Below are 27,270 nucleotides of genomic sequence, written 5' to 3'. Positions count from 1 at the left end.
CTCCGAGCTAAGGGAGCCGGCCCGGGGCAGGAGGGAGCCGGCCAGCAGCGAGCCGGCCAGCAGCGGCGTCGCAGCCGGCCCCTGCCGCCCACCTGGATCCCGTCAGGCCGGAGCTGGGCGGGAGCCGCGCTCCCCCTGGCGGCCGCGCCCAGCCCCGGTACTCCCGGCTGTTCTATTTCCATGGAAACACGCACCCTGCGGGGCCTGCTGGGCCTTAAATATAAAGGATACGACAAACACAGTACACAGTTATTTTATTGAAATACTCGAAAAGGCCAGCAATGGAAAAATAAGTTTGTTATGAGGAAGTAATGTTCGATTTGATCCTTAGAAAAGCTGTGTCTACAGGTAACTCCAGCCAGTTACAGAATGCACTGTGAACCATGCAACTAATATACTACAGCAGAATAGGTACTGTGTACTAGTTTAGTTCTATCTTATACACAGCTTTTAACAGGATTGACACATGTAAGAAATTAAACAGCAGCACTTTTTGAATTATTAACATTTATAATATACAAATTTTCTTATCTGATGCATAAGGGTTATAAAACACAACGTAGTGGAAAATGAGTAACATTACACACAGCCTGTGAAGTTGATCCGGCAGTTTCTAAAGTTTTTGTTTTTCCTTTTAAAAGAAATTATTAGACTGCTAAGCATGTCACTGGTCATACAATGTAAAAAATCATAGGCCAGGACAGCAACTAACTTTTTCTTGAAACACATATTACAATAGGGAAATCTCTGGTTGTTGAAAGAGCAGGTTAGAAAGAAAACCACAAATTCTGCCTGGTGTAGTTTGTAGTCCAAAAAGATTAAGTCACTTCAAATGAAAGTGAAATAAATAAGCAATCCTTGAGGAAGTATGATCCTCGAGTTGAACCTACTCTATCGAAAATGAATTTCAGCTATACACTAGTATGTCACCATGGTGAAATACCTAAGAACAGTATTTTGATTAACTTCTTGGGGAGCAATGTTGTACTGCTTTAATATGTACAGGTTATTTACAACAAATTCCCTTTTGGCCTCACAAGTTAAGCCATTTTAAGCTGGCTGCTAAGATGCAATTCTTTTTTCCACGCATTATGCAATACTGTAGTTAGAGCTATAATTTAAAATAATCTTATGCATGAATTACAAATATTAATAAAGTAACTCTGCATATATAAATAGTTCTAGCAGAATTTAAAGCATTCAGAATGTACATAAAAGTTTATTTTTATTTGGTAGGGCCGGATGTGCTTCTTCTCAGATCATCGTTGCTTTAATAATGCTTTGTACATAGCAAAACCCAAAACTGCAAAGACAGTAGCACCAAAACTTGCTCGGAGCCAAAATGCAGAGCTCTTGAGGTCCGCTTGCGTCACATGCCTAAAATTTAACACACAAAAAAAATTATTTTCAGGACAAGAATGTCAGATAATTTGTGCTAAGCTACTCTGCTTTTGGAAATTCATCACTACACTTGTCACAGGCAAGGAGCTTACAGTTCAGCCTTACGAGTAGTCATTTTACTTTTCTTGAAAGCTTAGGACTTGATCTGCAGCCACAATCACATTAGCAGATCTCACTGAAGTCAGAGCTCACACAACTGCAGAAGAATGGGAGGGCAGTGTGTCCTCTTTGAGAGTACCAGCAGATGTTCAGAAGACAAAAATAGCTAGAAAATTAATAATAATCCATAGAACAAGTCCATCACAGCAAACAATTTTTTTTTGACTTTGCATATTTCCACTTTTCCTTGCAAAGTTTTCCATCCTTGTTGAATATCTACTTGTGTTTCTCCACCCCCCCAAAAAAAAAAGTTTACTGACAAGTAGTAAGTAATATTTTTCCAAAAGCTAGAATCAAAAGAATGACAGTTTGTAAATCCCTTTCTTCCCAATACAGTCACAAGAACAGCAATAGAAACAGTCATCCAATACCAAGCTGAAAGCTAAGAGAAGGTGCTAGTGAAACAGGCAGTGACAATGGTATTAACAGAAAACGAGAAGATAGAACAGTATGAAGTGACTGCATGACATAAGAAGCCACGTTTTGCATGACAGTAGACAGCCAATGACCCAACTCCCCCAAATACTGCAGAAAGTTTGTGAGCATGCTCAGTTAAACACTGCTAGACATCCTCCAAGTAGTCTCAAGTATGACAGCTTACCATAAAGCAGGAGCTACCATTTAAAACAAGTTATCATAAATGCCATAATTCAAAGCACAAGTTCCTAAATAATAGTAAAGAGTTTGTTTGTTTTTGTTTAAGATAGAATTTATGAAAGAACTTCACTAGCCTACCATTTTAGCCTGTATTTATCATGATGGGTTACTCAGTGTAAACTGCAGGAGTAGTAAGTCCAAGGAGCATACAGAGATCCTAAATATACACAGTGCATAAGGAAGTTCAGATAGTGTGAACTGCAGAGCTGTCATATACAAGCTGTTTAGTAAAGCAGGAATTGTACTTGCTATCAAGATACACAAAGACAGTTTAGGATATTACTTAGCAGACATTTGCAAGAGCAATATAAGCCATATAGATGATCAGTGTACTATAATATTGCATGCTGAAGAAAAGGCACAAATGCTTTGGTGCATTAACAGCAAAACACAGCTGCTCACTAAAAAGTCCTAATCTTATTTAACAATATCTTGGTGGGTTATTGAACAGACCAAATTCATGAATTCCTGCAAGCATTAGTTCTGCATCTACTTTTGACAAACCCTCTGCAAACTAGATGTCAAGTGGTTGTTGAGGGGAAGAAAGGGATAAGGCAATGGCAAGATCACCTTAGTTTGGCTGCTGTTACCTGTCTTCAAGTAAACGTGGACCAAGAGATGACTCCATGAAGATGGAATCTTCTACAAAGTTGACGGCGTGCACCTGCTGCATAATACTGCTCTCCTCGTCTGCTAACAGCATGGCACCCAACTCATCTATGTAGGGTCTTAACCTTTTTACACACATGCACAGTTTGCAGTTCATAGCATGGCTCAACAATAGCAAGTGTCTCAAATATGTTCAAATAACAAAGCCCAAAGAATTTACCATTTTTACCCATCTAACCTGCAATTCTTGTGCAGTTGTTAAAAACTTAGTGGTTGGGAAGAAACAGAAATAAATGAAGTTTAAGGACAAGGAAAACTGCTTAAGAAATTGAATCTCTTTCTACTCCATCTCCAAAGCATTAATTTTCATGTGCCCACAGGATATGGCAATACTCTTTGCATCATATGCATGATCTAGAGTACCTGTGCTAAACACACTGGAATGACCTAACACATCAGCTCTCAAATTGACATGATCTCATCATTGTTGATAATTCAAAGCAAGACTGTATTTTATTATTACTAAAAGCTTTAGCTTTTTTTCCTGGTAAAAGACTATAAAACACTTGTCTTAAAATCTGTGATTTATAAGACTTATCTTTGTATGTAAAATAAATCACTTGTACGTGACATTATGTTAATAAGTTATATGACAAGCTCCATTGGGTGAATATTTGTGTAATTAACTCTCAAGATTAATTTGGTTAATTCTAATGCCCAACTATTTGTATAATTTAAATAAGCATCCCTTTAAAAGTGTAAACCATTGTTTAAATTGCAAATGAGTGCTTTTACATTGCCCTGTGAAGCATACTCTCATCTACATTTTCTGATTCCTATCTATAATTTGCCTTGTTTTGACTTTTGCACATGTCCATATTCAGTGGTATTCAAGAAACTTGCTTCATCCTTTTAAAAACAATATATCCTCAGTCATGATAAAATCCTCTTTTAATGTCTAAAGGGAGAGTAAATTGACTCTGATCCCTTTTCTAAGCCTAACAGTTACAGGTTCCTTCATTGAAACGAAGAAACTAAACCGAGGCAGGGATTTGTTTTATAGCCTCAAAGAAATTAACACAGTTAGTGCCTTCTGAAGATCTCAGTCCAAATATCCAAAGCCCAAAAATACTCACTGAAATTCAGAACATTATGGATGTCTAATTGCTTTACACCCTTGGAAGAAAATCTACTACTTCTTTCTTCTGTGCTCCTTACACTGTCCTAAATTCCATTTTTGCAACTTTGATCCCTACCTAATATTGTTCAGCTGCCATTAAGAAAAAAAATCTCAAGTGTTTGTTTCTGGCACAGGTTTTTTGATTTGAAAGTAGCTATAATATATAAACTTCGCTCAATACATCACAAAAATTCTACCTCTTCAATAAATAACATTCAACTTTATTTCAGTGTAGTTATGTTTATGAAACTAATTTTCACCAGTGGTAGAAATATTACTGGCCTGATAGTAAGAGAGCACCTGAAACTTTCACTAACTCTAAACTAGAAAAATTATTCTCTCCAGTGGAAAATTTCTATCTGGATGTGTGCACATACATACACACACACTAGTAGTTAGGACTCCATAAATGATGCTGTATTTGAAATTCTTATTGGCTTTTAAACTTCTAAAATAGATTGCTGTGCATATTTAATCACTTAATTAGTTCTACGTATATAAGGTGCCTAGGAATTCTGCCTTTGGCATAAAATTCAGATTTTAATGCATACTTTGGAAAAAAAGAAGGCAGATTCAACCTGCCCTTAACAGTGAGCTAAGTAACTTGTCACTTGTTGAACAGTACCTTTGAGATCTGTACAGTCTTTAAGAGGCTTTAACAACTCACAAGAAGTTTGCCACATGTACTTATCAAGAAGTTAACTGAGCATGCCTGTCATGGTTACACACAGAAAACCACCAAGTTATGGACCAATACTGACACTTTTCCCCATGTCAGTAGAAGAAAAATCCCAAGTCTGGGGAGGTTTAACCTTATCTATTAAAATTGAAAAACATTCCCATATGAACTACAAACACATTTTAAAAGCACAGTGCTGAGGCCACACTAGTCACGCAGTTACTCATGCCAAAATTATAGGCAAGTTAATGCAGTCAGCAAGCAGCAGGCTGCTCTGACAGATGATAGGTTCTAACAATAAAATACGAGCAACTAAATTCCAAAAACATAACATGTGCAAGCTGCTACAGCTTCCTTCAGGCACATTTTCCTAGGATGCAAACCACTCCAGTAGTTAGAATTTTTCCCCATGCATAAGTTATCTAAAATGTGAAAAGCGCCAAGTACATGTTATTATCTACAAAACCTAAAAAGAATTTTAAATGCCAGTTCAATATAATCTATTTGGAAAGAAGTCAGAGGATGTAGCTCTGCAAAACTCCACTCAGTATGCAGCACTACGCATTTTAGAGAAGGAGGAATACAGGTGAGAAGAATGTTGTTATACTCTCCTAAAATACTAGGGACACCCAAGTCAAGGGATAGATTTCTGCCATCTGACTGAATAGCACATGGTGAAAAATAAAACCTGGACTGTATCCTTAGAACTTTCCCTTATAACAGGAAAATGAAACTACTGCCTTAACTTTTCATTTCACAGGAGGTTTTCATAGAAAAAAAAATTCTTACAATTCCTGCAACAACAATATTTTACATGCAAGTAGAATTTCACTTACATTTCACGTTATTTAAAAACTTTAGAAGGAAGAAAACGAAATGGTCTGAGAAGTCTCCCTCACTGAACACCACAGTTCTCATGCATAACAATTATTTTGAAATGAACTCAGTTGACAAAAGTGTCACTACTATAAAAGCAAAAGGCAGCAGGTGAATGAATTTAAAGCAAGAAATCAGAAAAACACACTTAAAACCCATGCTTTGGAGTTAGGGGAGAAAATAAAGCCAAAAATCCAAGCTGGTAATTAAAAAAAAGGGTTAGAATGAGATACACAGAAACCTTGCTTTTAGAAAGAGGTAAAACAATGTAATAAGAAGAGATTAAGTGCCAGCCAGACAAATACAAATGAACACCTAAAGGAAAAAAAAAAATAATAATATAAAAATACTGCAGCATAGTAACAAGTCTCATGCATGCATGTACAGTCCTTGGAATGCAGTGCCTTCTTCCTCAAAGAACCATGAAGTGTGATCCTGGGTAGTTCAAACCAACAATCCTGTTCCAGCACAAGTATCCCCAGACTGAACTTCCACATTTGTTGAACTTGCCTTTCTGAGAGCCTATAAAACCTCAGGGGAGTCTTTGAAAGCTTATCCACAGAAGAGAAACTAAAGGTGGGCATTAGTTTTTTCAGCTGCATAGAGGCAATGTTCTTCCTTTAAGTACCAAATGGGGAATATTCTAATGTACTATTATATTGTGCCTTAGTAACAGTGTTTAAGCACTACTTGGCAACAAATGACACAGGAAGGAGTCCAATCTGAAAGATTTCAGTCTACCTACTTCCACTTTCTAGACCTTCAGAATGGGAAGAGATCAAGAGAATACGAACTCTTGAAAAGCCTCCTTTACCCATTAGTTATCCAACTTCTGCCAAACTTTCTGACCCAATGGTAAGCACTTGTAAAAGCAAAATAAGAAATCATATAAAGTAGCTTTATCAGAAAATTCTCAAGTGCTGTTCTTAAGCAAAAATCATTAAAATGCTTCTAAGAAGCTAAGATTTCTAAGCAAGAGAACTAGAACTACCTCTACCCTCTTAAGTCTACAATTAGGGGCCGATCTCTGTTTACAGAAATCTCAGCTCTAGTATTCTTTCCTATATGTACAGTTCTACAATAAGTAGATGTACTGAAGGTGAATAACCTGCAGCGATGTGGTCTGAAGAGCTAACTAGGAAGCACATTGTTGAGGAGAAATTAGCTTGCTGGAAACCTGCAACAAACCCCAGCAACTAACTGAACGACTGCAAACAACGAATCTAGGAAACAGTTTTTCCTTTCTGGAGGGTCAGTGCAGAAGTCTGCAAGGAATTCTCTTTGCCTTGAATTATGGACTTTACAGACAGTATGTATATTCATATTTTTATTCCACACTGTCTGGTGACAAGGTGTGGAAAGACAGCATCCCAGGGCTTGTCAAACAAAGATTTCAATGCCTCCAGTCCTTGACAGTATCTCAAAGGAACTAAATAGAGTGCCTAATGCAGGACTCAAAAAAAAACACAGGCCCACACAAGAAAGAAACATGTCACAACACTTAATGTAGCAATCCATAACCATTCTGAAAAATGGGGATGAGTTATAGAGGCGGTTTCAGCCTCAATAATGATGAGTTGAGATTTTCTCGTAGTGACCACTGAATGAAGTATTAGAGTAACAATATGCAAAGAGACTTCTTTTACAGTGATCTTTGTGGGGTAACAGCTGGAGAAGAGATGCAGTATAAAGAGTTTCACTCCTATTCATGGTATTTTCTTAAGCTAATGTTTTTTTCCCCCTTCTCTAAATTCTCACTCTGATTAGCGCTTGTATCTTGGATTAAAGTTGTATTTCACAAAAGTGCTTAAAGGTGTATCATCGATGGGTACATCAGTAGGCCTCCTATGAATGCATATCTCACATTTAAAGGAAACATCCACTCTTATTTGGAGCATCTACACCTGAAACCAGTAAAAAGCAGTAATATACATGGACCAAATATATGCAGAACATGTCAGGATATTCTAACCATGGTCCTCAAATAACTAAGTTTATCATAGTACGACTCCAAGAAGGCTATAAAAGGGACAGAACTATTACACTACAAAAATTGTTCGGTTTGAACTCCCATGTGCTGGGTCAAGGTGGCAAGTGCTGAGCTGTTAGTGAATCACGTGTCAAAAGCAAGGTGTTTTATAAAAGCAGCCTGCAGTAGACACGAGGCAAGGTATAGGCACTGCTTTCAGTGCTGAAAACCAGTTCTCTTTACCCATTGCTTTTTCCAAAATATCTGCAAACGCAAATGGTTAACTGTTTACCACTTCTTACATATTGCATTCTATTCAGAAGAACTGGATGTTAAAAGGTCCAGATTTTTATGCAACTTACCCACTTTCTGTGTAAACCAGGCATAATACACACCCAGAAATTCTATCAGCTCCCAAATATCAAACAACAGCAATTTTAAGCATGTAATATGTTGTACAGTGATGTTATAGTCAAGCTGTGCCTTTTCCTACATTACTATTTAAGTGAAAGTATTTTTTATAATTGATAACTAAGAGGCACTAGCTCTAATCAATGCTAAACAAAGCTACATCTCAAGTGAGATCCATTACACAAACTTACATACGTTACTTGATATCCATTACCAGTTCCCTGAAAAACATAGTCCTAATACCTCCAACATTTTTTGCAATCAAAAAATGCCGGAATTGACCACCAAGTTGGCAATGTTTCAGAGAAATAACTGGACCAACCTCAAAAGAACCAAAAGTACCTTAAACAGATCAAAGTTTGACAATTTTATGACAGTTATTAAAATAAGTATCTTCCTATTTTGTGAATATGGAATGAAAAATCTGCAGTATAGAAGGTTACCAACTGCTTTTTCAAAAAAAACCTTTATTTTATAAGCACACCTGGTACCTAGTAAATAAAGTTAAGGACCTGTTAAGAACTGCAGTGAAGAGTTTGTTCTTTACAGATTGCAGCAAGTCTGAGTTGAGGAAGTTCTGACAGATGCAAAATGTACACCTGTTGCAGGCGCACATACAGCGTAACCGGGCATGGCTGCGAAAACACACAGAAGGACAGGAGTTGAAATCTTGCTCATATAATCAGGTGCACATTAGGACTGTGCCACAACCAAGAGAGATTTAGGAATAAAAAGGTACACATTTGAATGAGTAAGGAGAGGATAAAAAAATACACTGGGGAAGCAAGGGTAAAACTACAGCTGTGCAGAATTTTAGGGTTAGATGTTCTGTATCTTGCACATTTCGGCATTACCACCCATACATAGGTCTTAATAGCAATGTACAAACATGAATGAAAATATTTGCTGAATTTAAGTTTGTAAGGAAGACATATGAGTATGTCTGAGTATGTCTGCACAGCAATAGGTAACACCCCTTTTTCAAAGGAAAGAAAGCCACGTTGTCTACCACTTTGAATGCACGCTTTACAAAGTGACAGTTACCTCTACTTTTCCCACCCTAAAAAACACACATGCTTGAAAACTAAGGGAGAAGCAGAAATATTGATATGAAAAGACATTTGGTCAGCACTACACTTTTTGTGGTTTCCCGTATTCCAGCACTACAAAAATAAGTATAAGAGAACAAAAACAAAACAAAAGCTTTACAAATCTAATCCAATAAATTTGGTTTCAAAAGTATATTAAAAAAATCCTAGATTTTGGGTGAAAGTGACATTAGTTCTGTTTAATTTAAAGTAAATGTCAGCTGTCATACTAGACTCCATCTGCTGTAAGATTTATCTAGTTCATCATCATATTAAAAGCTCCACCCACCAAAAAAAGAGATGCAAAGTGAGCTTAGCAACAGTGAGATATGTAGTGAAAAAGCACGTGAGCTTAAGTATACTGTATCTGAAGCCAAAAAGGTATTTATATAGAAGTTGTATTTAAAAAAATGTAAAATCTATCAGATTTGTGGAATGAAGCAAACAATAATAAGCATACCAAAAATAAAAAGCCTCAAGCAGTGCATTGGGGGAAACTGTTGTTCACAAAAGAGCGTCGTTACTTGTAAATAACTGTAAAGTTGAGCTATTATCAAGAATTACATTACAACTTATTCACAATTATCTTAAAAATATCAAGATATGAATAGTGAGATATTGAGTGATGCATCCACAACAACAGAACAGAACCCTACGTATTCATTGAACTGATATACCTAAAAATGTAACATGAGCTGGATGAAATAGTATATTCTTTTAAAAATACGTTACCACAACAGCTGACCCTTTTATATATTGGATTTGTACCAACTTTCTCAATTTGACATAATTTCAAGTTCTACAAAAATCATTTATGTCTCTCTCTGTTGCTAAATCTCAGTGAGGCGAGTTCCATCCTCATGGCTAACAATGACAAGCAGTGCTATTATGTGTGATCCATGCAATATGAAAAAAATAGAATGGTTCAAGTACTTACGGATACATTGCCATAGTTGTCAGTTTAACAAAGATATCCTTACTGGGCACATCAACAGTATTACAAGTAAAGGCTTGAGGTGGAGGCATTTTGTGTTTTCTGCAGAATTCAGCAGGAGAAATACTGTATTCCTGTCTGACTTCATGCAAGTCAGACTTTGCAGCTACCACTAAGCATGGTATTCTGCTATCCATGAAGTGTTGCTGCAAATTTAAAGCAAGAGGCATTATATGTTATATCCAACCTGGAACAGCCTAAATATAACTGTTTGCAACAGCATTAAGGTATATTAATTGCACTGAAATCAAGCACTTGTAGAAGTAGAATATTTTATATAGACAAGTAGACCTTACTTCTGTATTAATATCAAAATGGCATTTTTAATGCATCAGCCATACATAACCAGCAAGCACAAATAAAATGTCTTTTAAGCGCTAGAACATGGCGTATGGAACCAATAATTGAAAATGAATACTTGTGAATGAACTTTTTTATTTATATATTTTTAATATGAGAATACATACATACACACACATAAAAAAATATACAAACCTTAAAAATCCTGGCACAGTACTCAAAGGACTTAGGGTTACTGACATCATATACCAGGCAGACAGCATCACATATGGTCTCAGCATCAGTTAAAAATTCAGAGTCACTGACATCATGTAGCTGGAAAAAGAGAAAAAGCTTTGCTATTATGCAGTTAAAGAAATTTTTTAACTTTATTTTTCTTGTGATTTTTACAGCTCATTGTTATGTATCCTTAGAATTAATGGACTGACAATAGACAGAATTAATTAAAAAAAAAGTAAGAGAAGTTTACCAATGGAGTCAACATATGTGAGCTGTTAACATCACACCTGCAGGCAATCACAACCTCAGTGTAAAAAGTTACATTTCGTCTAACACAAAGTCTTAGATTCCCACAGAAACTGGCATTCATTCTACAGAGGAAAATCACAGAGCAGAGGACTCTTGGAAAACAAATAAATATATTATCATGAAGTAAAACTACTGTACAGCAGCCTTTAAAGAAAGTATTTTAGCCGCAGTAGATTAACTATAGCCATCCTCATCACCCCACCTGACAGATTCTTATATTCTAAATAGGTAGATTGCTTAATGGTTTCTTTAAAATTTAGGGAAAGTTTCAAAAATAACAGATCCTGAACATACTCAGTTTAGAGTATTAGCAACATCTTAAAAAACAAAAATTATTTAAGCCTGAAAAAAATGAGGGAGGAGGAGGTAGAAGAAACTATGTTTAGGAAGTAGAGACAATTAAAGCAGAAATTCCTTGCATTTGTTTGCAGATGGCTTTCTATAGTTCACTGAACTTTAAGAACCTTACCAGCAAGTATTTTTCTTGTCCATACACATAGACTGTATTAATGGCATAGTAAGATTTGTGTTCTGCACGTATTTGCCTCTGCCTCTGAAAATGCAGAAATTTCAGGTTAGATCACAGCAACTTTCACCTTTCAGTTAGATTTGAATAACTGTTTTCTCCGTTTATTAATCAATAAAAATTACAGTAATCTGTGGTTAATTTTGCAAGTACACGCATAGCTGTACTGCAAGAGACACAAATAATTATGCATGCAATATCAATTTGTCTATTTGCTAATCTTAAAAAAAAAACAAAAAAAAAACTATTATCTCCAAACTCAGTAATAAACAGTAACACTCTGTCGACTGGGTTTTGTTGTGTAAAATTAACAACATTTGTGTGTGAATACAAGCAAAGGGTTCCTTACTATTAGATTTCTTCCAAGAAGAGCCTGAAGAACTCCACTTTTCCCACAGCCCTTCATTCCAATAACATTGCATCGGAAAACATTTCTCTGAGTCTGTTTTTTCTGGAGGTCTATCTTTTTATCTCTTGTTACTTTAGAGAAAATACAAATATTTTTCACAAAATGCACATGTGGATGTACATGAAAACATTTAATGTAAATGGACAAGTAGCTTATAATGCACACAAAATATTCTCAAAAATATCTAACCAAAAGTTTGTCTTGAGCAGAAAGTAAGAGAGAATGAAGTGAAAAAATGACATTTTCTTGAGCAGATTTCTAAGTTTAAACTCCTAAAGCATAACAAATCCATTTCTTTTTAATTACCTGTAATTGCTGATGCTTGGGATTCCTGTTCTGCAAGAATCGAGTAGCCTAAATAGCCCAGGTACTCCAGGCAACGCTGTACATCTAAATACGTGGTCAGTCTAGTAGAGGGGGCAAAAGGAGTTACTAAATTGTTAGTATCTGTAATACCAATTCTCTGCAGTACTGAAACAATTTTTTCCTCCTGTCTCCAGATTGACATGATAGTAACAGTCTCAGTACTATGCAGTACCGAAAGATGAAAGGCTCTGGAGGTAAACAGTGGTAACTTCAACAAGCGAAACTATGAAAGCAGTACTTGCTGCCACCCAGGAACTTAGATTTTTTTTTTTTTTTTCCCTCAGAATAACATTCTCCTCATTATCTATGTCTTAAATAGGAAAAGACCCTTCTTACCAAACAGCATTATTCTTAACAACTCTAGAGGAGCAGAACAATGAAACATGGTCAAAACAACAGAAAAATATTTTGACAAGTTTCAGAGACATACAGATTTTAAAGAGACATTTCATCATAGTTAGCACTGAATGCTGGTCAAATCCTGAACACGTAACAATTATCTGAAATTTAGGCCACTGAATAGTTATAAAAACCTCACTGCTTAGGTCAGTTGTCAACTATTAAACTTCTACTCTTTCTACCGCATTTTCAAGAGGAATCTACACATTAGCATACCCAAAGTTCTCATATACCAAAATGCAATGTAACACACTTACGTCCACTGAGAGAGAAACCCTTGGTATGTAATCCACCCTCTTTCATTTGTACAAACAGTGTTATTAACATCAGGCCCCCATGGCATGTAAGGGAAGACTTTGAACAAATCTTTCAGTTCATCAGGAGACAAAGCACAATCTCTATCCTAAAAACAAGCATATGGTATTAGACATAAATAGCAGTTAATTCGTATCTATTCTAAATCGGTACTTTTTGTCTGTACACTTGCAAAATTCAAGAAACTGGCTATAAAAAAATCAGAACTTGCTTTCTTTTGACATTTTTGAACAAGACTAAATATATAGGCTAGTTAAAAAAAAGGCTTTGGTAGTACAACTATATTTGCATTCTCTCCATGTAGACAGAAATATCTTACAAACAACAGACCAGTTTTGGCCACATCTTAAGCCATAGCCAGTTTCTGAATGAAATGACAATAACCAAGATACGCTTTCTGATAACAAAATTTCTTGCAAACTAAGGCTCTGAAATATAAGGACGGACACACACACCCAAATTAAAAGCTTACCAAATCATGCTTATCAAAAATGCTTTGGAGAAACAAGTATGCATGATGATTTAATTCTGTTGTGCAGTCTGGAGGAATTTTTAACCTATTTATTGAAAACAAACACAAACAAGAACTGTTAAGTAAGTTTAAAAAATGCGGAATGTTTTAATTCAAAATAAAGAATTTTAGAATTACAACATTTGGTATTCAACCTTTGCATATAGTTTTAACAATTTCTCTTTAAAGAGATCAAAGCACACACTTTTAATTAGGAAATCTAAAATTTTGAGAGACTTTTATATTACATGATATTTAGTCATCAGGGTTGTGTTTTGTTTTAAGGAAAAGTATATAGTTACACTTTTCAGAAAAAGCCAGAGAATTACTTGATCTCTTAACTTTTACTTTGGGAATTTTCAAAGGCTCTCCAGTGCCAGGAAAATCCAAACAAGCCATTTCTGATTTGGTGCCGCATACAATAAAGCAGCTGCTCAGATCCATGTTGTAGTCTCTTTTGCCATGTCTTTCTTAAAAAGACAGATAGGAATGCACAATCTGGCACAATGAAACAGGAGTTGTTCCTCTGTAATTTTCAGTCACATGAAGATTTTGGCTGATAGTTTATTAAGTAAGGGATATAATTTATGTAACAATAAGCTTTAAATAAACACTTTACAACAAGCCTTCCCTCCTGCCACTAAGGCAGTATAAATCAAATGCGTGTAAGCTAAAGAAAGCTCAAACAAGTGATACATACGGAGGAAACAAATACTCCGGTGTAAGCTCTAAGTCATCGTCGTATCCAAAGCGACGTAAAACAGTCCAAGTCGTTTCATGCCTTCCTCGCTGAATGAAAAGTGTGTGTAGAAAAAGAAAACCTAAAATCAAATGATAAAATCTTAAGGCCCTGAATGACTTTATCTGCTCTAAGTATTTTAATAGAAGCAGCATTAGACTGAAAACAATAAATACTCTGATTTTAAACCACTTGTGTGGCATTACAAAATAATCTACCTAGATGGAGGGTTCAGAAATCGTGTCATTTGTTAAAGTGTCCTTCAAGTAACTGTTTCCTTAAAACAACCCACATGCTCTTCTGTTGTTGTTTGCTTCTGCCAGTACCAGCACTTTAGAAGAACTTAGATGTATAAAAATAAGGACAACAATATTTTCAACAACTCAAAATAGTAAGCAAAACACTTAAAAAGAAGCCTGGAGAGCAGTCTCATGGAAGACTGCCTTTAATTTTCCTATACCAAAATAGGAGAGTAGGATTTTGGTTTAGCACTTTCCAAGCTTAATGAACACTGAGATTTCACTGCTTAGTAAGGCTATGCCTTAGGATTCCCACACTTTACAATTTCTCACTAGTCCTATTACATATGTAAGCTTCACAAGTGAAGCAGTTACACTGATGCTCAGAAAACACTTTTTCTCCTTTCACTTTTACCATATGCTCTCAGCAAATCTGTAAAACAGCGTTAAAACGATATCAGAAACCACACCTTTCTGCCAAGTGTTGCAACCAGTAAGCCTGGAGAGGAGCTACAAAATTATCTAGGATAAAATCTCTTTTGAATCACTGTACTTATTTTGGATATTTGATTTCCAAACTTCTGCAACCATGAGTAAGAGACCTTATCTTATCCACCCCCATTCTTCCTGAGTTTAATCATTCCTTAGTATCATACTGACACTACATCCAGCTCTTATCTAGAAGAATCAAGGTAGAGATCATATTCCCAAAGACTTGCTTCTTTACATAAAAATCATTATCAACTTTATAACACACACCTGTTAGAGTTAAATAAGGCTTACCTTTTAATGTTAATCCGTTATCAGCAACTCCATCACTCAGGTTTTTCCTAACTACATTCTTCACATCTTCCAAAGCTTGAGGTGCCAATGGCGTATTAAAACAAATTCTCTAACAAAAAACAAAAGAGTGTGTTAGGACCACTAGCTACTAAGCCAGGCAAATGTCATGTCCTGTAGAAAATGCAGCCTTAGAAGTTCTGATAAGCTAGTAAAGGGCAATTTAATTTCTTACTGGAAATAAAGGCATAGAAACAATTTTAATTTTGTTTTTAAAAACAAGCACTGGGGCTTGTGCATTTAAATAGATTTTTTTTTCATTTTGCTCTTGAACTAAATTTTGAACTGTGGTTAGAAATAAAATTAATGCTATTTCAGTTTTTATGTATCTGCTCTTTTAGGCTGGAACTGAGACTTAATATTTAGACCTGATTCCCTTCCGATTCACTTTACTACAATCCCTTGTAAAACAAATACTTATTTTTCTAGCACCATAGGAGTTTAATCATTAAACATAGTGAAAAGGAAAGCAAAACAGAGTTACCTGAAAGAAGTTGAGCTCTGCATCATTGAGAGTCCCGTCATTATCCTGATCAGAAATTCTAAAAATGCGAGTGAGTGCTTTAATACAGGCAGGTTTCATCTAAGGAATAAAACAAAGTTCAGTATCTTTCTAGGCTTGAACATAAAAAGATTACACTGAATTACACGAGGCAGTTCAATCACATTGAATCAAATACTAGCCTTCAATCTACATTTTTAGAATGGAGACATTATCGCACATGAGCACAAAAATAGAAAGAAGAGGAAACAAATCATGACCTAACAAATTTAAAGGCATAAATTTAAAACACTTATTTCACAATAAATGTCTTTCTATTCAATTATTACAAGAGCCTCAGTCTCTTCACAAGTTAAAGGTTCATGACTATTAATAAAAAAATCATTTCACTAAGTTCAGTCTTACTGCTACAAAATGCTTTAAAAATAATTGATTTTTTTTTTTTTTTTTTCTACTCCAAACATTTTTTGGTGGAAAAAAAGGCCTGGCTATACCAGTGCCTTGCAAAGCTCTAGAACTACAGTCAACTCTTTCTAAACAAGCATGCTATCTATATTCACCATTTTAGCTACAGATTTAGAAGGTTTTAAACATCAAAGAGCGAAAATCTTCACCAGGGTCATTCATCTACTAGGCAAAGCACTGATCATATGGACTACCACTACAACAAAAGAATTGCTGGGATACCTTCCAATTGAAGGAAAACAGACACTGGTAATTCTCTCCCAGCAACTAGAGTGGTGATGGACTCTTCTCTTCATAGAGGTCACAGAGATTGGTTTTGAAAAACCGAAAATATTTCAGCACAACAATTATATCACAACACTACTAACACAAAGATGATTCTGATGGAAGAAATCAAAATAGAGTTATTCTCTCATTCCCTATCTAACAAAGTGTTTATGATCAAGACAACTTTTCTACTGCCCAGTAATGCAAGGGGGGGTAGGTTTCTAGATTATTTATAGTTGCCCATAAAAAATAGTTATTTTTTTAAGCTATTCTCTTCCATAATACGCTGAGCTAACTACCTACAATATTTTAAAAAGTCACATTACTTGTTTTTGATCCCTTTTGCCAAAGCCTCACAACATGCTCTGAAAAATTCTTTCCCTTAAATCAGGATAAGTCTGGAGTAAATTCCCTGAAACAAATGGAGTTACTGTGAAATGTGTATCTAAAGGACAATGGAATTGAACACATGATTTTTTCATATTACATTTGACTTAATGCCATTACCAAAGCTTCTCATTTTACCTAGCAATTTATTTGGGAAATAAAACACTGTCTTCATTGTTTTGAATAAAGAAGGAAGACAGATGAGATTAATACAACACGAAACAGTAACCAGGATCTGCAATCTAATGCTTGACATCTGGGGGAGGGCAGGTGAAAGGTAACAGAAGAAAATAAGAATTGCAAAATCTTCTGAAAAGGAAAGAACAATCAAGCAATTACCTTTTTTTTTTTTCCCTATATTGTTTTTAAAATCTATGTATAAATACCTCTTTCTCCTCTGGGCAATAAAGAGGACCTGTAGGATGTAGAACAGCTTTCTGTGCATAATAGAATAGCTCAGATATATTCTTCAAGTTTTTGGCTGAACACTGAAAGAGAAATTGTTGTATTTACTTTCTAGTTTCTTAACTATTTGGTGATTTATTCTGAAATCTAAACAAAGAATCAAGCTTTTTAAGTTCTAGCCCCATCTTGTGGGTACTATGCAGTTTTGAAAAAAAGTCACCTAGCCCCCATATATGTTCAATAATTAACAAAGTAGGTTTCACTCAAATTTGCTGTCAAACCAATAAGAAAGCTCTATCTACTTAAAAAGACATATCCAAACTTATCCATTCTATTCAGTACTTTGGCGACATTTTTCTGGTTTAACGTTAACCAGACATGCAAAGCTAACCATTAACATTTTGCTGTATTTCTATTTTTCTATTTAAAATTTGCCATAAAAGTGCTTAGTGAGAATGTATTTTGTGGTACTCATTCTAATGTCAGAAAGTTACTCACCTCTACGCATGTTTCTATCTCTGTATATTGATTCATAATGGGAAGAATAGTTTCCATACTGCTGTATTCCACTAGATCAGACTTGTTTCCAACTAATATAAGAGGCAGCCTAAAAACAGAATTTCACAGAATTTCACAGAATTTTCTAGGTTGGAAGAGACCTCAACATCATCAAGTCCAACCTCTGACCTAACACTAACAGTCCCCACTAAACCATATCCCTAAACAAACAAACAAAAAGGTTAAGAGCTTTAAAAACAGAGGGATAGAAAGACTTATTTTACTTTTGCACCAGAAGCCATTATAATATTTTAGTAATGTAATTAAATACTACTGTCAGCCAGTAGGCAAAAATAGATGACAGCAGTTTTGAGTAACTAATTCAAGATACATTTAGACAGAAATATGCTGCCTGCTGTTACTTCAAAAACATACTGTTAAACACAAGAGTAACTAAGCAATTATTATACAAAACCAGCATCAGTAGAAAAACTTTAAAGACCACGTAGTTAATAGTGGTTATATCACCACAAATATAACAACACCTGGTAAAAGCTGACTATGAAATTCAAAATAAACAGCTTTGCTGGAACATACAACAGACCTATATATTTTAAACATCTTGTTGCTTGAACTTCTTATATAAACTTTAAGTTTAGAATTTGATTTTCTTAAACAATTAACATCCTCAACACTGTCCACTGACACCCATCAATGTGCAGCCTAATTCACACTTCTCATCTTTATTTATGCACCTGCTATCTTTATCTGTCCTTTCATTGATGAGAGGAATCCATCGACTCGTTACCTAAAGTGGGGTTAAAAAAACAAAAACGTGAAAAACATAGTTTCAAATTTAATATGACTGAACTGTGCACAAGCTTGACTACAACTGCTACTTTCCCAAGAAGTCACATATTTACCCACAAAACAATTAAAAAATAAAAACTGGAGTTGATTAACAAGCAACTCCTAAGATGACTGAAAAGGACAGAAAAATCCAAATGTCAAAATTGAGCAGAAGCAAGAGAATGCACGGATACATTTTAACAACTTGACCTTAAACACTACCCTATGCCTTTTAAACATCTAACAGCTTTCACATTGACAAAAATTAGCATTCATTTCAAGCAATAAGTAGATAAAATGTGTTAACATACCTTATCAATAGAATTCTTGTTGTTAACAGCATATACTATACAAATCACATTTGCCTAAAATAAAAAGGAAAGATATTGAGTTCCATTGTTCAGTCTCTAGAGCAGAGACAATTAAGAACCCAATATAACATTGAAGAGAAAGAACAATTCTAACATTAGCCAAAAACGGTATCTCTGACTCACTTAAGCAATTTGTAGACTGAAAGAGTTAAAAACTTTTTTTCTTTAAACAACAACAAAAAAGTGAATTCCTTGGACTACTGATTAAAATATACTTGAGTTCTGTCCTCTTGCTTGGGAGGACAAAGCTTAAGCTCAGTTCACCATAACAGTGGTAGTACCCAATTTTCTTATTTGGAGCAAGGTTTACTATAGCAAAGGGCACAAAACAGAACTAAATGAAATGCCAAGCAAGAAATAGCATGAGACTTTTTTTCTACAATTCAAACTGAAGCCCATCTAAAGCAGAAAATTAAAAGGAAAAAAATCTCTAGAAGCAGAAACAATCTTCTAGTAAACATTAATACTCACCTGTGATATTTCATGATAAAGCTGCTCATCACTTTGCTCTGCTTCTGTATTCAACAGAACAAGACAGTCATTAATACTAAACATTTTTCTGAAGAAAACTGAAAGCCTTAAGAAACTGAACTAAGATATTTCACAAAGCTTGTAAGACAGCCTTGCAAAAGCTTGTTATTTAAATGTCTTTTTATAAAATGCACTAAAAAGTGATTCTACTGTAACTACAGTGAATATGATCCATTAATTTGCAAAACAGAAACAGTCTGTTGCTTATAGGTTTTTCAGCAGATATTCTAAAAAAGCAATAATTACGTTTGTAGACGGGTTCTCTCTGGAATGAGTTACAGTTTGCATCCCCTACATTTATCAACAGACCATTCCTGGGACAGTAAGTAGCACCATCTGTTCTATAATGTAAACTTCTACCACAAAATACAACACATTAATTTTATTGCAGAGTCAATGTATGTTTTTAGTGAGACGAAGCCTCTGTTAACTGAATCTATGAAATATTTTATCCGATAGAAAAGAAACTCACTCCAGAAACTTAAGCCTAAGTCTCACGAAAAAATAATAATAATAAAAAAATATTATTTGTTTGTTCCAAGTAAGGAACACACTGAGGATATTACCTCAGCAGTGTTGGGAGACATAAAACAGGAAGGAATCTGCTAACGTGGCCTAATCCTTGGCTCCCATTATGAACTGTGGAAGGACTTTTGTCTAGCCGTGCAACAGCTGCATATATTTATGATAGCATAACTTGAGCCTTAAAGACAGCAAATTTAAGGTATGTAAAGTCTCCTCCATCTTAGTAAGTTTTTTCCCCAAAAAATAATAAACAGTTTTGAATGCCATGAAAGTACCTACCCATGTCTGAACCTCTAAATACCTCTGTCACACTAAGAACACTAACTTCACGGGAATATCGCTAACACTATCCTTCATGGCAGTACCATCAGCAGTTATTATTAGGCTTTGAATTAGTAAGATCAGCCATCATCATCCGATTCAGTTTTATCCAATGAATTGTTACGTTAATCTAGTCTTTTCCTACACGTAGCTTTGGTCCCAATATGACAGTTGAAGAGGCTACAGAGTAGATAACAATTCCGTACTGAATCAGTCAAACAGTAACTATACTGTGTAGTCCTTACCTGAATAATCCACTATGTGGGTTGGCACTCTTTCAGGGGTGACATCAGCTGGAATGGTGATTTCTTCAGCACGTGGTGGAACCTTGAGTTGTAGAAACAGAAAGAAAAAAAACTTTAAAAGATGATCGCTGAAAATCCAGCTGTCCAAAAAAGTGCTGTACTACTGCATTTCTGCCAATTAGTTAGCTTTAAATAGGCTAGCTTATTTCTAATTCAAACATTTTTTTTGGGGTGATGTTCTGAAAATCACTGCTGCTTTCTTGTTCTTTAGCAGTCTGCTTACTGAATAAGGACTCTTCTCCTGCTTTGCAAGGAAGTAATGTTTTTAAGGGACTCAATGAATGGTTCAATAAAACTCAAATCCGCTATATCCAAACACCTTCAAAGAACTATTATAGTATTGAAAACTATAAACAAAATCTGAATTGCAAATTATTTTAAATAAAAACATCATATAAATAAAAGTTTTGAATTCAGTGGGGTTATCGCATTCAACCAATTACTAGAAAGGGCTCCATATTCTTTAGCAGGAGAGTAACATCAGAGTTAGCATGCCATTACAGACAAATTAAATACTGTTTAATTTGTTTGTTTTCATTTTTGCACAAGATATCCTGACCCTACTACCACTGAAATCAGTACATGAACAACCCCTGCTAACAGCACGTGAGTTGGTAACTGTTAAAAAAATAAATATATGGCAGACAAACATGATAGATATAAGTCTCAATTTTTAAATGATCATAACTTGGGAACCTCCTTCCTTCTAATAAAGTATTAAATGTTAAATTTAAATAAGCCTGCAAAAGAAAACCTGATAGTAATAAAACCTATGTTCTGCAAAATACTGTAGGCTCGCTATGGTTGCTGGCCTTTTTTGCAGAGAACACTAATCCAGATTCAGGAAGAACCAACTTAATTTTAATGTAAATTTCCTGCACAGCTATTTATTGTCTTTTTTATTTTATTTTTGAAAGAAAGGGGGGAGAGGGTGAAGAGGAAAGAGAGGGGAAAAAACGTGGAAAAAAGAAAAAGGGGAAAGCCAATCACCTGAAGAACGGCCCTTTGTAAAACTTCAGCCTCTATTATATCCTCATCAAGAGTGATGATTGAATATACCAAGTACATTAAGCAGTATTCCAAAGTTTGAAACGTCTGCAACACATATTTATATAGCTCTGATCTGCGTGACTGATGGGCAAGAACTGTGCATGTCTCTTTCAGAAGTTTATACAGGATGCAGAGGTTTTTTAATTTACTTCCGTAAATTCGTGCAGATCTTGTATCTGCGATATATATAAGCGATGTTTTTCTTGCAAGATGAATTTAGAAAAAATATACTACACTATACAGAAGGAAGAAGCTGAGAAGTGAATAGAGGGCTAGAATTCATTAAATGCATTGACAAACAACATGTCAAAGCATTGGTCCCTGAATATTTTAAGAACAAACGGAAACTAGAGCTCCTTTTTACCTGTAAGCTTGGGAACCAAATTCAGTTATGCTAACAATCTGATCTTGACTCATGAACTGTGGTAACCTACTAATTTGCATTAAACACAACGCAGCGTAGTTTCAAAGAGCAGAAGCACATGATGCCTATTTTAAGACTTGTGATCAGAAGAAATAAACTTGAATGTTTATATGTAAAAAGCTCAGCTATTTGCAGCCATTGCGGTTCTTTTCATAGTACTGAGAGAACTATGAGCTGTTTTTTTAAAGGAATAAAACATGAAAGTAGCTTTACTTGTATTCTGGTAGAAAGCAGTAAGAGTTTTCTTGTTCTTTTTTTTGTTGTTTTGTTTTACTTCACCATGGCCAGGAAAATAGCATTCAAAAACAAAAATAAATGCAATGTCTACTTAGCTACAAAAAATGGCTAAGTACAAGTTATACAACACAACTTTTTGATACCTCATTCTCATTCATTTTTTAATTCACTTGCTCTTTAAATAAAACAGTTCTTCAACAAACCCAGCATCTTCCCATTTATGAGTCTCTACTGTTGAAACTGCTGCCAGTTATGACCAGGTTCAACAACTTAAGAAAACTAACATTTCTCAGGTGTATATATAAAAGAAGAGCTTAATTAGGCACGTGAAAAACAAGATAGGAACTTGGACAGAATTGAAATTCCTAATCTTCGCAAAAACTAACCTAAATCACTTTCCGGAAGTCACTATTGCAGTTTTAGACTTTATTATTGTAAATAGGAAGCATTTGAAGCAGAGCCTAACAACTTGCTCTCTGAAAAAAAAAATATTATACAACAGGGAAGAAATAATATTAAAGAAAACAAATAAGGATGTTCTACCTCTTCTGGAAATTCTTCACTGACAAGAGACATGATTAGTGATGTCTTCCCAACTCTGGCTACAAAAGAATTAAAAACAGAGATTAGATAATTTGGATATGTTACACTTAATAGTTTCATCCCATCTTAAAAGGAGAAGTATTTAAAAACATTTTCCAACTGGTCATGCTAAAGGCTTTTTATATACTGTTTAAGTATTGATGACAGTTCTCTCCAAATTATTTTACGGTAAAAGATTTGGTTCCATTTCATATTTCTACATTGTCCAGAAGGGAATCACATCCTACTCTGCCTTATGCAAAAGAATTAGCAGGTCTTAACCTTAATATAGATTATTTAAAGAAAAAAAAATCAAAAACAAAATAGAAATGCATAAATACAGCTCAACAACTGGAAACTAAGAAAGCACACAGGTATTTAGGAAGTAACTATTTTTATAGTATTCTTGATACAATGATTAGGCTTCAGTCCTAAACTACTGAGGATGAGAGCTGAACAAGAAGATGTGGCACCATCATCAACAGACAAAATCTCCACAAACTAGTTGGACTACTTTGAAATTGCAAGAGCATAATTTCCTTGAAGCAAATTCTGTCCCCCCCCCCCAAAAAAAAAAAAAAGTAAAAAGAGAACAAAACAAAACACAGAAGTGTTCTAATGTCACGGTTTTCTTAATTTAAATAGAAAAAAAATCACCTCTGCTCCAATATTCAACTCTATTTCATCATACAATTCAGTTCACCTATGAAGTCACGACTGCTGGTAACTCAGTTGAATTTCTTAGATTTGATTATCTTTAATACGATTGTTTAAAATTAAACATTAATAACTTTTCTTGGGGTTCCCTCCTTCCTGAAAGCCTTCACCTGTCAATTTTATGTTCTTTTGAAAGCCTAGAAAGACTATTACAGCTTTATTTTGACACCTTTCTATAGAAACGAAAGTTTCAGATTCAAATACTATCTGGCACTGTATGTTTTTGACAGCCCACCATTAAATCAAAATCATTTCATCCTGGACATACAGCATCTTTGCTGGCAAAAGCAGTTTGCCAACTAAGATGTTGCTTGCAATCAGTCAGAGTCTGTATCACTGTGCCTACTGAAAACACTATAAAAATCTCTTCTATTCACAGAAGCTATTTTGCTGACATTACTGCAATTTACACTTGCCCATTGAATTGTATGCAAGTCTGAATACGGGAGGAAGAAGAAACAAAATTGTAAGACCAATTTGCTTTCATGCAGAAAATGGCGTTACTGAGCTGATGATCCAGTCAAAGTACCATCAACTTGTCCAAGTCTATTTTTGGTAATAGTAACAAAGGGCCTTCGGACATCTGGAAATAAAAGCTTCTCGTCAATGTGGTAAGTTAAAGAGCGGTTATTACAAAATTATGAAAAGTGAGGGGAAAGTTACCCTGGGTAGGAAGACTTTTGCCTTCCTTAGGGAGAATGGACACATATTTTCCTCAGTGGCATTAACTGGACAGCAGTAGGAGGCAAGTTTCTTACCAGCAGTATGGTTGTCTCCTCATCAGGGATGCTCATACAAGCTAAAACAATAACTTACACTAACAGGTGTCCTCCTGCACAAGCTACATTTTAATATTCTTAATCCTGACAGAATGAGAACTTAAAAGCTCTCCTGTTTCCTTAGATAAATACCTTCCTGATATGTAAGTGAAGTTGTTAGATAACTACACAAATTCTGGAGCATATTTTGCATCTGACCAAGTCAGCTTTCATCTGAAGTGGTGCAAAGCATGTTGGCTTTGCAAACATACAAAATCATTTTAATTTAATGGAACTGAAAATAGAAGGTTATGAATTGCTGGTTAGGAAAGAAACTCTGAGTATAAGCTTCTGATACACTTAAAGTGTTCCACAGTTGCTTCTGTGAAGATACATAGGTTCAAGTGGAGAGATTTGCTTTATTTTGCTTGAATCTAGGTCAGCCATTTGTCTTTCCAATTCTGTTTATAGCCTTAGCAATAACAGCCTAAACAACATTGGCTGACAATGATGAGGAAAACAGCACAGCACTTTGGGATGATTAACTGGTCTTCTCTTTTTCCTCACATATGGAAGCCTTTTAGATCATGCTGTGTAAAAGTAACAGACTGAATGTTTTCTGAAAATTATCAGCTATTAAAAATTTATGCTTGCACCCTGGGTACTAGGACTAAAACAACTTTAAATCTAAAATGTAGACCACTGGGGATAAAAAAGGCCGTTCTGGAACAGGGTGACAACAAAAGCTCTTGCCGTGATATTTGAGAGTCTGAACCTGCAAGACTGCTTCTATCATCCAGCAGGTTATTGCATGGTCCTGATTAACTTGCTGTTTTAGGCCAATAAATATATATAAAAGTCATGCATACAATACAGCACAAATAATATAACTGACAGTTTTTTCCAGTTTGTAAAACCAATGTCTCCCTTCTGTCCATTACAAATTAAAAAAAATAAAGATGCTCACAATCTCTGATGTTGCTACAAGTTAAGAGAACCGTACCCCCGAAATTTTCAGTTGGACACTCTGCGATCCTAGCTGCCAAAATCAGAGCACCTGCTCCACCTGTACATCACCACCACACAGAACCAGTTCAGAACACACCAGCGTGACCTTGGAAAACTCTTCTTCCTGAAGAGTGTTTTTTTATTTTTTTATTTTTTTTCCAGGAGTAACGTCCTGGGGAAATTCTGTTACTATGGCACAGTCAGTTGAGTACTGGGGGGCTACTTTGAGTAGGAAAATGGAAATGAATTCCTTTTAATTTCAGATCATTCCCTTCTTAAACACACATTCTGCAGCTAAAATATGCAGCTAACACTTTAAAATTTCTTAATTTAAATGATTTTATACAAGTTCTTCTTCCCATTTACAATTATATATATAAAAAATCCAGCACAACAGGTATAAGCAGAAGACCAACTAATTTTAAATTAACCAATAAAGGCTCAGTCCAATTTTAAACAGCACGTTCCGCGTGTTAGCTTTCAGCCTGTCAAATGTAAGTCTAAAATCTGTATCCTCAACTCACTGCTGAAGAGAGCAAAGGCAGATTAGGTATGTGTGCTCTGAAGAAGAATTCGGCTGTGTATTCTACATGCACAAACGCATTTCTAAATAAAACAAGTCTCATGAAGCTAGAAAAATAAAAGCTTAACAAGTTAATGCTTCCTGTTTAGCATTATCTCCCTAGAGATTCCTGTCTAAAGTCATAGAGGATCTTTCTAGGCAGTGCCGATAGAGCCAACCGAACACTACAAAATAACCGCATGAGCCATACTATAAATACATGAGGCATTCAGTTCTCAGGAAAGCTTTGTCAGGAGCACTGTGCTCCTTGTATAATTAGGTAGTTTTACGAGCAATAGTCAGTGATTACTTTGTGCTCCTTTCTTGTGAGGAACTTGAGAGCACTTCACAAGCTAACAAAACAGAACCTCCTTCTTGCTACTTCCATCAACAAGGGGCTGTGCCTTTGAAAGACTAACCGCTTATTTGGGTACCCAAATGTGAACTTAAGGACACAGCTTTGGAAACAAATAAAAAAGCCCAGCCCCACACTCCCTTAGGCAGTACGCGGCGCTTACCCAAGGTCACACAAGTTAACGGCAGGAGCCGGGCTCGGCACTGTCGGCCCCCTCCCAGTCCCCGGCCCCCGACGCCCCCCGGAGCCCCTCGCCCACAGGTGCGCTCTCGTCCTCCACCCTCGGAGCACGCCGCGGACAAACACGTTTGGTGCCGACCCCAGGCCCAAACCCCCAGCCCTGGGCCCTCCGGGGCCAGCCCACGCCAGCCCCGCAGCCCCACGCCCGACGCCCACAGCGGGGCAGGAGGGGAGGCTCCGGGGCCGGCGCAGGGCCAGGGCTCCCCTGATGGGGCCGTGCCGGGCGGAGGAGGCCGTGCCGGGCCCTGCCGCACTCACGTTCTCCCACCAGCAGGATCCTCACGTCCTTCTTCATGGCCCCGCTCGCTGGCCGCGGGGCGGCTCACATCGGGCTAGGCCGGAGGGAAACGGCGCGGCTGCGGCCCGGGAGCCCCTCACGGCGCCGGCCCCTCACGCCCGGTCTCGCCCCCCCACCGCCGCCGCCGCCTTGCGGCGGGCTCGCTACGGCGGCTGCCGAGGGACAGCCCCGGCGGCTGCGCGGGGCGGCGCCGTCCTGAAGTGATTTGCGCGGGCCCCGGGGCGTCCTCTCCCCGTGAGGAGGAGTTGGGCTTCCCCGGGCTGCCGAGCGGGGTTTCTGCTTCACGCACCCTAACGCGCTGCTGTGCCGGCCAGCTGAGCGTGTCTGGCACATAGAGACACAACACAAGCGATGCGAAGCGCTCGCTTTCAAATCGTGTGGTAATTTGTGAAGAAACCATAACCGATTGCTGCTCCTG

General features: G+C 36.5%; 1 protein-coding gene across 6 annotated transcripts; it reads right to left on the bottom strand.

The window, feature by feature from the left end:
• Window positions 1–237: 237 nt before the first annotated feature.
• On the bottom strand, window positions 238–26,988 carry RHOT1 (ras homolog family member T1). Of its 6 annotated transcripts, XM_035342152.1 has the most exons (21): window positions 26,813–26,988; window positions 22,876–22,934; window positions 20,562–20,643; window positions 19,411–19,454; window positions 18,880–18,933; window positions 18,475–18,527; window positions 17,720–17,828; window positions 17,203–17,304; window positions 15,680–15,778; window positions 15,139–15,247; window positions 14,078–14,198; window positions 13,339–13,423; window positions 12,809–12,954; window positions 12,093–12,193; window positions 11,727–11,857; window positions 11,321–11,404; window positions 10,519–10,638; window positions 9,967–10,169; window positions 8,454–8,576; window positions 2,808–2,951; window positions 238–1,377 (listed from the first exon to the last, which is right to left on the bottom strand). In XM_035342152.1, the coding sequence occupies exons 1-21, from the start codon at window positions 26,847–26,849 to the stop codon at window positions 1,260–1,262; spliced, it is 2,124 nt and encodes a 707-aa protein (XP_035198043.1). In that variant the 5' UTR covers window positions 26,850–26,988; the 3' UTR covers window positions 238–1,259. The 6 variants fall into 6 exon arrangements, with proteins under 6 accessions (XP_035198043.1, XP_035198044.1, XP_035198049.1 ...); XM_035342153.1 differs by lacking the exon at window positions 2,808–2,951; XM_035342154.1 differs by lacking the exons at window positions 238–1,377; window positions 2,808–2,951 and adding an exon at window positions 3,374–5,876 and having other exon boundaries at window positions 8,433–8,576.
• Between the last annotated feature and the right edge of the window lie 282 nt (window positions 26,989–27,270).

The sequence above is a fragment of the Oxyura jamaicensis genome, chromosome 18, assembly GCF_011077185.1.
Source record: "Oxyura jamaicensis isolate SHBP4307 breed ruddy duck chromosome 18, BPBGC_Ojam_1.0, whole genome shotgun sequence".
Classification (NCBI taxonomy): Eukaryota; Metazoa; Chordata; class Aves; order Anseriformes; family Anatidae; genus Oxyura; species Oxyura jamaicensis.
This window is presented reverse-complemented; position numbering and strand designations above follow the sequence as displayed.